The 11,906-nt window shown below is 40.2% G+C and overlaps 1 protein-coding gene across 1 annotated transcript in view; it reads left to right on the top strand.

Moving 5' to 3' along the window:
- The first annotated feature begins 2,412 nt into the window (after positions 1-2,412).
- YIPF4 (Yip1 domain family member 4) overlaps positions 2,413-11,906 on the top strand; it is a 34,024-nt gene continuing 24,530 nt past the window's right edge. Inside the window, exon 1 of the mRNA XM_027850576.1 lies at positions 2,413-2,546. Within this exon, the coding sequence (XP_027706377.1) occupies positions 2,465-2,546 (82 nt within the window). The 5' untranslated portion in view covers positions 2,413-2,464. The remainder of the gene's footprint in view (positions 2,547-11,906) is intronic.

The raw sequence follows: 11,906 nt of genomic DNA, 5'->3' as shown, positions 1-11,906 counted from the left end.
GAATCATCTTTATAAAAGTTTTTGTACATGTTTTTGTGTTTTGGCCATATGGTGAGCTCCCCACCTGCCTCAGTAAGCATGCCAGGGTTAGGTGAACCAAACAATTTCTAGCCCCTTCCTCACACCAGGAGGTGACCAGCGCGGTCCTTAAGAAGACTGCTCAGATACCCAGGGGGTTATTGAAAAGCTCAGTGAGAAGATGACCCTATGGCCTGCCCTGAGCATGTGCAGGGTTGTGACTATACCTCGAAGTGTATCTGCACCTGCTGCTTCATCATTAGCCATTAGCACAGGACTTTGAGGTAGGTAAAATAGCAAGACAGTAAAATGGTAATGTAGTAAAATAATATATAATAAAATAGCAAAATAATTGAATAGAAAAATAATAAAATAATGAAATAGTAAAATGGTATGGGTGATGCCTTTTGAATCCCAAATAAATTTGATTTAAGTGAGGCAGAGTTGAGCGAAGTTGTCAGCCTCGCTCTCTCTTCCAGAGTCATCAGAGTCTAGTGGCAAGTCAAAAGTCAACATGACTGGCAATGACCCTGGATGCAGTAGATGACCTTGGCATCTTAGGTATCTGATGAAGCTCTAAGCACTCCACAATGCCTGCCCATTGAAACAAAAATGTTCACATCTACCTATTCTTCGAATACTTGGGGTAGACACCCACTCCAACTCCACTCACCATCACTTACTCTCAACTTGGTTTAGCCAATCTGCTAAGATGGTTTTATGGGGGTGTGGCTGCTCTGCATGCTCCAACTTCTTTTGGAACCACAGGTGACAGCTGGTTGGCAGGTGGACACCAAAGGCAGATGAGCAGTTCTGAAAAGAGCTTGACAGCCCTCATACCAAAAATACTAGTCCTTCCTGAGCACCCCATCCACCTCATCCACTAACTACACTTTGTAGAAGGCACCCTCCCAAAAAAAACCGCTTAATTTTATGTTAAAAATTTTAAGTTCATTTTAAGCCTATTCCTTGTGGTTCCAATAATTAGGAAAAATCAAGTTTCTTGAGAAAGCAATGAGGCCCACTGGGAAAGAGAATAGCTTTGGAGTTCAAATCCCACCTTGTACCTTCTTATTTGACCTTGGGCCAGTGAGTTAACCTCTCTGGACTAGTGTTTCCACCTCTGCAAAATGAGAGGGCAGAACTATATGGCCCCTGGGCTCCTTTCCAGCTCTAACATCTTATATAAATTAATGTAATGTATCCTCTAACTTACAGCTTCCTTGCTATTCCTCACTAATTCCACTGAAGTTTTTCACTGGATGTCCTCATACCTGAAATTCTCTCCTTACTCCACCTCCAGGCTTCCTTCACATTTCACCTAAAATCTTACCTCCTGAAAGAAGCCTTTCCTGTGCTTCCTTAATGCTAGAGCCTTTCCTCTGACATTCCCAGATTTGAGATCTGATCCAAGATTTGAGATAGATTTGTCCTGTATGTATCTTGTTTATACATTATAGTTTGTATTTTGTCTCTCCCAATAGATTGTAAACTCCGTGAAGAGACTGTTTTTGAATTTTTTTTTAAATCCCCTGAGTTTGATACAGTGCTTGACATAACAGGCGCTTAATGTTTGTTAACTAGATTCTAAGATCCTATGTAATGTAATGTAAATTAACTTTTTGGGGATGAGTTTCATGTGTAGATAGCTCCTTGAGATCAGAGTATTTTTGTTTTTGACTTTTTATCTCCAGAGCCCGCTCTGCAGCCGATTAATAAATGCATGTTGATTGATTGATTGGTAAAAGAAGCATTTCTAAGTTGCTTCCTTCTATAACACGATGTCACTTCTAGGAAGATCCACGCTCCCACAACAGCCCAATTCACTACTGGTTCTCAGTAGTTGAAGACTGGAGAGGACAGAATGAAGTTGGATGGAACATGGGAGAGGGAAGAGAACGAAGGAAAAAGGACTCTTCAAAAGAAAGAACGCACCAGATTAACAAAGGAAGGAAAAAGGGACAGAAAAGCCAAGATGGGCAACCCAGTGTCTCCACCAATCAGAAGTAAACTTCCTCGCCCAGCCCAGGGGAGAACTTCCTGAAGCAACAATTAGAACAACCAATCGGCATCACCCTCGAGGCAGCCAATCGGCGGCCGCATTACAAACAGCCAATGGGAGGACGTCTGTCAGTGTTATGGTCCTGTCAGGACGCCGGCGTCGTGGGGTTTGGGTGCTCGCCACCGGCACGGCCCGGGTCGGGGTTTGGGCCCGGCTGTGCTCGAGCGCGTTGTCATCCTCCTGCCCGCTTTCCCCGCCCGCCTTTACCGCAGCTCGAGGGGTCGAGAAGCCGCCGCCGTTTGCGTGGAGGGGCCTGGACAAGTTTTAGCGTCCGAGGGTCGGCGCCACCTCCTCCGCCTCCGAGCCTGGGCCCAGCCGCCGCCGCCGCCGCCGCCGCCGCTGCTGCTACCGCCGCTGCGGTCGCCACCTCCGCGGGGCGGGGAGATGCAGCCGCCTCCGGGTCCGCCCCAGCTGTATTCACCTACTAACGGGGACTTTACCTTCGTTTCCTCGGCCGACGCTGAAGGTGAGGCGTTGGCGACACCCGAGAGGGCCCTGAGGAGGCCGGCCCCCAGTTGCATGGGTTCCGGCCTACTCGGAGCCCTGGTTCGAGCCCGGCCCGGCGTCGTGGCTGCGAGGGGGGCAGGGCAGGGACGGGGACGAGGCTTCAGACCCACCCAAACCCATTCTGGCCACTGGCCCCGGCGACAGCTCAGGGGAGAGGACTTGGGGAGTCTGGGCCAACCTAGGCTTCCACCCAGAGATTGAACCTGAGAAAGGCCCCGGTGTTGTGGGTAGGAAAGATGAGAGTGAGGGATGGAGTGAGAGACGACGTGTGTGTGCCCCTAGTAATAACTAACATTCACGTAGCGTTTTAAAGTTTGCCAAGCACTTTGTGTACGTCATTAATCGACAAGCATTTATGAAACTCCCCCTCAGTGCCAGGCACTAAGCTAGGGATACAAGAACAAAAATGAAACAGCTTCTTCCTTCAGGCAAGTTACATGGTTCTTTTTTGATCCTCACAATAAATGTTGACTCTAAGTAAGATGCTGTCATTTTACAGAGAAGGAAACAGGCTCAGAGATGTTGATTAGTAGAGGTTAAGTGATGTAGTCAGAGTCTTAGAGTTAGGTATTTCTTCCTCCGAAGTGCTCTGTAGTGTGTTTATTCACATATCCTGAAAAGCTTCATAGAAGTAAATGTTACCCATTGTACACAGTAACAGTAACACTGTGCAATGATCAAGTATGATTGACTTATCTCTTCTTAGAAGTACAATGATCCAAGACATTTCCAAAAGACTCATGACGGAAAATACTATCCACATCCAGAGAAAGAACTGTGGAGTCTAAGTGCAGACAGAAGCAATTATTTTCACTTTTTTTGGTGGCTTTTCCCTTTTGTTTCATCTTCTACAACATGACTAATGTGAAAATATGTTCCCATGATTGCACATGTATAACCTATATCAGGTTGCTTGCCCTCTTGGGGAGGCAAGAAAGGGAGGAAGAAAATATTTGAACTCAAAATCTTAGAAAAATGAATGTTGAAAACTGTCTTTACATGTGATTGGGAAAAAATAAAATACTATTTACCAAAAAAAAAAAAAAAGAAGTAATGTTACCAAAGGAGCACCAGTTTTGAGGTCCTTCATCGTTGAAGCCCAGTTTTAATATATGTTTGGGGTTTGGGATTCAGTCAGTCACCTCATTGCCTGCCTCTTGACATGCCTATAATGTGAAAAGCTGTAAAGGATCTATAATATAATTCTCATTTAACATATGAGGAAGCTGAAATGATGGTGACATAGCTAGTAAATAAATGCTAGGGCCTGGCCAGGTCTTGAGCCTTGTACATCTAGTGATCCAGCTGGAAGTAGACAGCTAGTAGAGATTTTGGTGCAGTCCTGTGGTATGTAGTGGTGGAAGCAAAGTCTGCTGGATAAAGGCTCTGTAGCAGTTGAGTATCCATAGCCTCTCTCCTGATGCTCCCTTTTTTTCCTAGCCTTTATATCTACATTTTTTGTCTTTTTTTACTCTGCACAGTAGTAAGGGTTTTTTTAAATTATCATTTGTTTTTACAGGATCTGCCTTTTACAATGCCCCCACCATCACCTTTTATATATAATAACAAAGCAAAAAAAAAACAAAACCAAAAAACAATTCAACAAAACTAACCAACATTGCAAAAAAGTCTGACACTTGGAGTTTTTGACATTCATAGTCCCTCACCTCTGCAAAAATGGCAGGGAGATGCATTCTCACATTTCTTCTTCGTTGCAAATTTTATTTCTATATTATGGTCTATAATCACTCAGCATTCAATTTCCACATTTTGTTGTCCTAGTTATGTTGTTTATATTGTTTTTCTGCTTCTGTTCATGCACCACATTTTCTTTAGCTGCTTTCAATTAGTGAGTGTCTACTTTGTTTCCAGGTTTTTGCTACTACAAAAAGTTCTGCTATAAATATTTTGCTTATATGGGACTATTTTTTTTTTATCTTTGGTTTCCTTGAAGAATATGTAGCTAGTTAGCACAGTAGATAAGAGACCTGGAACTAGAATCAGAAGAGACCTAAATTAATCTAGCCTCAGATAATGAGATAATACCGTATTTGTAAATTTGCAAATCTTAACAGTGCTGTATAAATGCTAGATAAAATAAAATATATGTTCGTAGAAGTGGAATTTCTGTATCAGATGGTTTGGACCTTTTAGTCATTTTCTTTGCAAAATTCCAAATTACTGTCTACAATGATTGAACTAATTCAGAATTCCATCAAAAGTATATTGCTGTGCTTGTCTTTCCACAACCCTCATCTTCACCCACTATTGATGGTTTCCATCTTTTATCTTCTTTGCCAGTTTTTGGGGCATGAGGTTAAACTTGAATTGTTTTGATTTATATTTCTTTTATCATTATTTAATTTTTACAATATTGAACTTTGTGGACAAGACAGGTTTTTAACCAAATAGGATACAAACAGTGCAAGAAATGAATGAGAGTTGATTTGTAATTATTTGAATTTTTTTGATCTAAGGAGAACTTTAGATTTTTTCTTCTCAAATTGAATCCTCATAGGTTACAAAACTTTTGACTTAACTTTTTTATCCTCTTAGATTTTTTTAGTGGCTTTGTGTGTTAAAAACACTAATGCTTGTTTTAAATTTTTAAAAAATTACCTCTTAAATAATTATATAATTATCTTAATTTTGCATTTGAAGAAACTGAGATGGAGACATGTTAAGTAATTTGTCAGACATCACACAGGTAGTAAGTGGCACAATCAGGATTTGAACTCAGATCTTCTGACCCCAAATCTAGCATTTTTTCCATTTCAATGCAGCATGAAGATATTTGTCGGAATATAGTAGTCTAAAAGCTATCTCCATTTTGTTCAAACTGCATCTTCTGGTATAGAGTACGGAGAATATAATTTAATTATTCATGAAGTCTAGTTTGGTATCATAGCTGGCCCTAACATTGACTGTACAGGTTAAGTATTTTTATTTTTATTAAAAAATTTTTTCAGTAGCAAAAATCTACTTTCTTTCCTTCTCTCTTCCATTCACTTAATGGAGAAAAAAAGAAAAAAATTTGTTTTGATTAGTATTTATCCCCCAATCTAGCCTCATTCTTATTTCCCTTTCCCCCTTTTCTGAGGCCAGTAGGTGGAACAATGGATAGTATTAGACTTGGAGTCAGGAAAACTTGAATTTAAATGCAGCCTCAGCTACTTTCTAGCCAACTGGGCAAATCATTTAACTTCTTTGTGCCTCAATTTCCTCATTTGTAAAATGGAGATAATAATAGCACCTACCTCTCCAAGCCTTCTATCTTATCGTTAGACTCTTTATGACCCCTGATGATGATTAAGGTCCAGAGACGACACATATCATCTCCCCATATTAGTATGTAAGTAGTTTACCCTATTTAATTCCGTAAGATTGTTTGCTCAGTTTATCTTTTTATGTTTCTCTTAATATTCCTGAATTTGTTCATCTGAGTTTCTACAGCTCTGGTTCTTTTCATCAGAAATGCTTTGAAACCCTCTATTTCATTTTAAAGGTCCATTTTTTTCCCTTTGTAGGATTTTACTCAGTTTTAGTAGGTAAGTTGTTCTTGTTTGCTGTTATTGGCCTTTGTCTTTTGCCTTCTTGAATGTCTTATTCCAAGCTCTCTGCTCCTATGTAGTGGAAGCAGCTAAATCTTATGTTAGCCTGACTGAGGCTCCTTAGCGCTTAAATTCTTTCTGTCTGCTTGCAATATTTTTTCTTTAACCTGGAAGCTCTAGATTTTGGCTGCAAAGCTCCTGGGAGTTTTCATTTTGAAGTTTCATTTAGAAGGTGACCAGTGGATTCTTTCTATTTCCACTTTGCCTTATGTTTCTGAGGCAGTTTTCTTTTATGATTTCTTGAAATGTGATGTGTAGGCCCTTTTTTTGGTCAGGGTCATGAATTCCCAGCCACACTGTATTTGTACTTCTTTGGACTTCTCCAACATGCCTTCTTTCCCCAGGAAACTCATCATTGGGAAATCTCATTATCCTGCAAGATTGAATCTGTCTGGTACCACATCTCATCAGTACCCACTTCACCTCTTGATTGAACACCTCTACCCCACTTTTCAGCTTCCTTTTGTCTCTTATCTCCTCCATTAGATTGTAAGCACCTTGAGAACAGGGGCTAAACTTGTTTTTATTTGTAAATCTAGCACCTAGTACAGTGCTAGGCACATAGTAAGCACTTAATAAATATTTGTTGTCTGACTTGTATTCAGGTAATTCAATGATTCTTAAATTATATCTTTTCAGTCTGTTTTCTAGGTCAGTTGTATTTGCCATAAGATACCTTAAATTTTCTTCTGTTTTTTTCTTTTGATTTTGTTTTACTATATCTAGTTTTTTCATGGAGTTATTGGCTTCTGTGTGAGCCATTCTAATTTTCAGGGAATTTTATTTTTCTTGGGCAAGGTTTTGTACCTCTTGTGCCAAGCTAATTCCCTTTCCAATTTTTTCTTCCATCACTCTCACTTATTTAGCAGTTTTTTTCCTCTACCATTCTTACTCATACCTATATGGCCTGATGGTTTTCTCTGCTTTCTTCAATTTAAGTCTGAATTTTGCAGTGAGAAACTCATGATCCGAGCTACAGTCAATTCCAGGTTTTATTTTAGCTGACTGTATTGAGCTTCTCCACTTTGATGTAAAGTATACGTTCAATCTGATTTCAGTATTGAGCATCTGGTGATGTCCATGTGTAGAGTTGCCTTTTGGGTTGTTGAAAAAGAGTGTTTGTTGTGAACAATAAGTTATCTTGACAAAACTATTAGTCTATACCCTGCTTCATTTTGTTGGGGCAGCTAGATAATGCAGTGAAGACCTGAGTTCAAATCTAGCCTGAGACACTAGCTATTTGAACCTGGGCAAGTCATTTATCTTCAATTGCCTCCAAAAACCAAAACAAAACAAAAAACAGTTTGTACTTCAAGGCCAAACTTGTCTGTTATTCCAATTATCATTTGATTTCCTACTTAAGCATTTCAGTCCCCTGTGATGAATGTGACATCTTTTTTGTTGTTATTTCTAGAAGATGTCATAGGTCTTCATAGAAGTGATCAACTTTGGCCTCTTTGACATCAGTGGTTGGAGCATAGACTTTTTTTTTTTTTTTTTTTTTTTTGGGGGCAGTTGGGGTTAAGTGACTTGCCCAGGGTCACACAGCTGTTAAGTGTCAAGTGTTTGGTCCAAGGCAGGATTTGAACTCAGGTCCTCCTGACTTTAGGGCCGGTGCTCTATCCACTGTGCCACCTAGCTGCCCCAAGCATAGACTTTTATTACTGTGATGTTGAACAGTTTGCCTTGGATTCAAACAGATATTCTGTCGTTTTTGAGATTATGCCGCAGGACTACTTTTCTTACCCTTTTGTTGACTTTGTTACTAGATGCATCAGCAGCTGAGCTTCCTTTTGGCTTTGACCCAGCTGCTTCATTCCTTCTGGAGCTGCTTGTAGCTGTCCTCCTCTCTTCCCAAATAATGTATTAGACACCTTCTGACCAGAGGGGCTCATCTTTCAGTTTCATCTCTTTTACCATTTTAATACTCTCTGTGGTTTTCTTGGCAAAGATACTGGAATAGTTTGCCATTTCCTTCTCCAGTGGATCATTTTTTGTCATCCCTTATGAATATGAAGTAGAGGTGATAAATAGATTTAAGAAATTAAATCTGGTAGATAGAGTGCCTGAAGAACTATGGACCAAGTTCACAATATTGTTCAAGAAGCAGCAACAAAAAGCATTAAAAAAAAAAAAGAGCAAGAAAGCAAAATGATTTACTGATGAGGCTTTACAAATAGCTGAGGAAAGAAGGAAAGGGAAAGGGAAAGATATATCCAACTGAATGCAGAATTCCAGAGAATAGCAAGGAGAGATAAGAAAGTTTTCTTAAATGAGCAACACAAAGAAATAAACTGCACAAGAAAGATCTTAACATCACAGATAAGTAGGATGGTGTGGTTACTGATCTAGAGTGAGACATATTAGAGAATAAAGTCAGGTGGGCCTTAGGACGCATTGCTAACAGTAAGGCTGGTGGAGTTGATGGAACTCCAGGTGAACTATTTAAAACCCCAAAAGATGATGCTGTTAAACGGCTGCACTCAATATGCCAGCAAATTTGGAAAACTCAGCAGTGGTCACTGGATGGGAAAGTATCAGTTTATGTCCCAATCCTAAAGAAGGGCAGTGCCATGGAATGTTTAAATTACTGAACAATTGCATTCATTTCCTAAGCAAGGTTATGCTTAATATTCTGCAAGCTAGGCTTCAGCAACATGCAAACCAAGAATTACCGAAGTGCAGGCTGGTTTTCGAAGACACAGAGGAACTAGAGACCAAACTGCCAACATTCAGTGTATTCTAGAGAAAGCAAAGAAGTTCCAGAAAAACATCTGCTTCTGTTTCATTGGCTACACCAAAGCCTTAGACTGTGTGGATCACAACAAAATGTGGCAAGTCCTCAAAATGAAGGGAGTACCAGATCTTACTTGTCTCCCCAGGAACCTTTATGCAAGCCAGGAAGAAACTGTTAGGGTGGAACATAAACAGCTGATTGGTTTAATGGAAAAAGAGGAGTTGTGAAATGATGCAACCATTTTGAAGAGCAATTTGAAACTATGCCCAAAGGGCTATAAAAATGTGCATACTCTTTGATCCAGCAATAGCACTTCTAGGGCTGTATCCCAAAGAGATCATACAAATGGGAAAATGACACACATGTACAAAAATATTTATAGCAGCTCTTTCTGTGCTGGCAAAGAATTGGAAATTGAGGGGATGCCCATGAATTGGGGAATGGCTGAACAAGTTGTGGTATATGAATGTAATGGAGTACTATTGTGCTATAAGAAATGATGAGCAGGTGGACTTCAGAAAAACCTGGAAAGATTTGTATGGACTGATACTGAGTGAAATGAGCAGAACCAGGAGAATGTTGTACACGGTAACAGCCATGTTGTGGGATGACTAACTTTGATAGACTTAGCCCTTCTCAGCAATGCAAAGATCTAAGGCATCTCCAAAAGTCTCATGATGGAAAATACTATCCATATCCAGAGAAAGAACTATGGAGTTTGAATGCAGATCTAAGCATACTATTTGCTCTTTTTTTAATCTTCTGTTTTGTTTTATTTCCTCTTTCTTGTGGTTCTTCCTATTGGTTCTTATTCTTCCTTACAACATGACTAATGTGAAAATATGTTTAATAGGAACGTAGATGTATAGCCTATATCAAATTGTGCGCCATCTTGGGGAGGGAGGGGGAGGGAAAATTTAAAACTCAAAAGCATATGGAAGTGGTTGTTGAAAACTAAAAATAAATTAATGTAAAAAAACAAGATTGGAAAAGGAATACAACAAATCTGTATGTTGTCACCTTTTTTGTTTAACTTATACGCAGAGTACATCATGATAAATACCAGGCTGGATGAAAGCTGGAATTAAGGTTTCCAAGAGAAATATCAACAGTCTCAGATATGCAGATGATACCACTCTGATGGCAGAAAATGAAGAAGAGTTAAGCCTCTTGATGAGGGTGAAAGAAGAGAGTGTAAAAACTAGATTGAAGCTTAACATAAAAAAAAAAAAAGCTCTTAACAACTGGTCCCATCATTTCCTGTCAAATAGAGGGAAAAGAAATGGAAGCACTGTCAGATTTATATTCTTGGGCTCAAAGATCACTGCAGAAGGCAACTGCAGCCATGAAATTAAAAGACACTCCTCAAAAGGAAAACTATAGCAAATCTGGACAGCATACTAAAAGGCAGAGGCATCACCTTGCCGACAAAGGTCTATATAGTCTAAGCTGTGGTTTTTCCAGTAGCAATGTATGGCTGTGAGACTTGAGTTATAGGGAAAGCTGAGTGCCCCAGAATCGAATGCTTTTGAATTGTGCTGAAAAAGATTTTTGAGCATCCCTTGGACAGGGAGATCAAATCAGTCCATACTTAAAGAAATCGATTCAGGCCATCAAATACTGAAGCTGAAGCTTAAATACTTTGGCCACAAAATGAGAAGATGGGACTCATCGGAAAAGATTCTGATGTTGGGAAAGATTGAAGACATAAGGAAAAGGCAACAGCAGATAATAAAATGGATATAAATAGTATCATGGAAACACTGAATGTGAACTTGGATGGACTTTTGAGAGATAGTGGAGGATAGAAGGGCCTGGTGTGCTATGGTCCATGGGGTCATGAAAAGTAGGAAATGACTGGATGATTGAATATCATTACAACAACAACATTCTTAGGCTTTAAAAATAATTTTAGGGGCAGCTAGGTGGCGCAGTGGATAGAGCACTGGCCCTGGATCCAGGAAGACCTGAGTTCAAATTCGGCCTCAGATACATAACACTTATTAGCTGTGTGACCCTGGGCAAGTCACTTAACCCCATTGCCTGACCCCCCAAAAAATAATAATAATTTTAAACCCTAAAAAAAAAGATCTTGATCATCTCTTGTAGGAATTCTGGTTGAATTTGTGCTCAGTCTGTATTTTACATTGAGCCTTTGTTTATAGATATTTTGGAGCCATTCTCTTCTGGGTTTGTGTCTTGAGCATCCTTGTCACTACAATAGCTTTTTATAGTAGGCTTTTTTGTTTGCTCATTTTTCCAACTTACTTCCTGATTTCAGATTTGTTAGGACCAGGCTCTGAACACTTTTGGAGGGAATGTCAAGGCTAGTCCTGCCACTAGTTCTGGAATGTTTTGTTTTTCCAGGCTCTTAAGGACAGCTCAAGCTGAGGACCTGCAAGCTTTCAGTGTTTCCAAAGTGGTCTGAAGTCCCACGGCAAAGTCTGAATCCTGCCTTCCTCTCAGAGTTCAGCAAGTTTCTGACCTAGGTTTGGATCTGAGCAATAGTTTTATAAACTTGCACATTTTGAAGTTTCTGTAAACTGCTGCTTGACTCATCCATGGTCAGCCACTTAGAAAATTGTGCTGGTTTAGAGTGACATAATTGTGGGCTGCCCTTTGGTCTGACAGTTGTGTCTTGGTTATTCCTCTGTAGGCTTCAGATTGAGGTAAAAGTTGGAACTGAGACCCTGCTCTATCCTGGGGGGGGGGTGGGGGGGGGGGAACATAGCTGCTGATTGTTTCTGAACTTAGTCCCTGCTTGATATAACAGCCTAGAGCCTGTAATACCTCACCCTTGAATTCTACCCCTAGGTGCACGTCCCTTCTTCAGTGTTCACTGGATCTGTGATCTGGTACAGGGTAGGGAGCAACAGAGCTGCCAGTTTGGTACCTGTTCTTGTACCCTACATGAATGTTGGCTCCTCTGAGTTGGATCTTCCTGTCCTTATGCAACCTCTCTTTGTGCTGA

Source organism: Vombatus ursinus, unplaced genomic scaffold, assembly GCF_900497805.2.
Source record: "Vombatus ursinus unplaced genomic scaffold, bare-nosed wombat genome assembly UNPS02009062.1, whole genome shotgun sequence".
Taxonomy (NCBI): domain Eukaryota; kingdom Metazoa; phylum Chordata; class Mammalia; order Diprotodontia; family Vombatidae; genus Vombatus; species Vombatus ursinus.
Note: the sequence above shows the minus strand (reverse complement) of the source record. Positions and strands in the feature narration are given on the sequence as shown.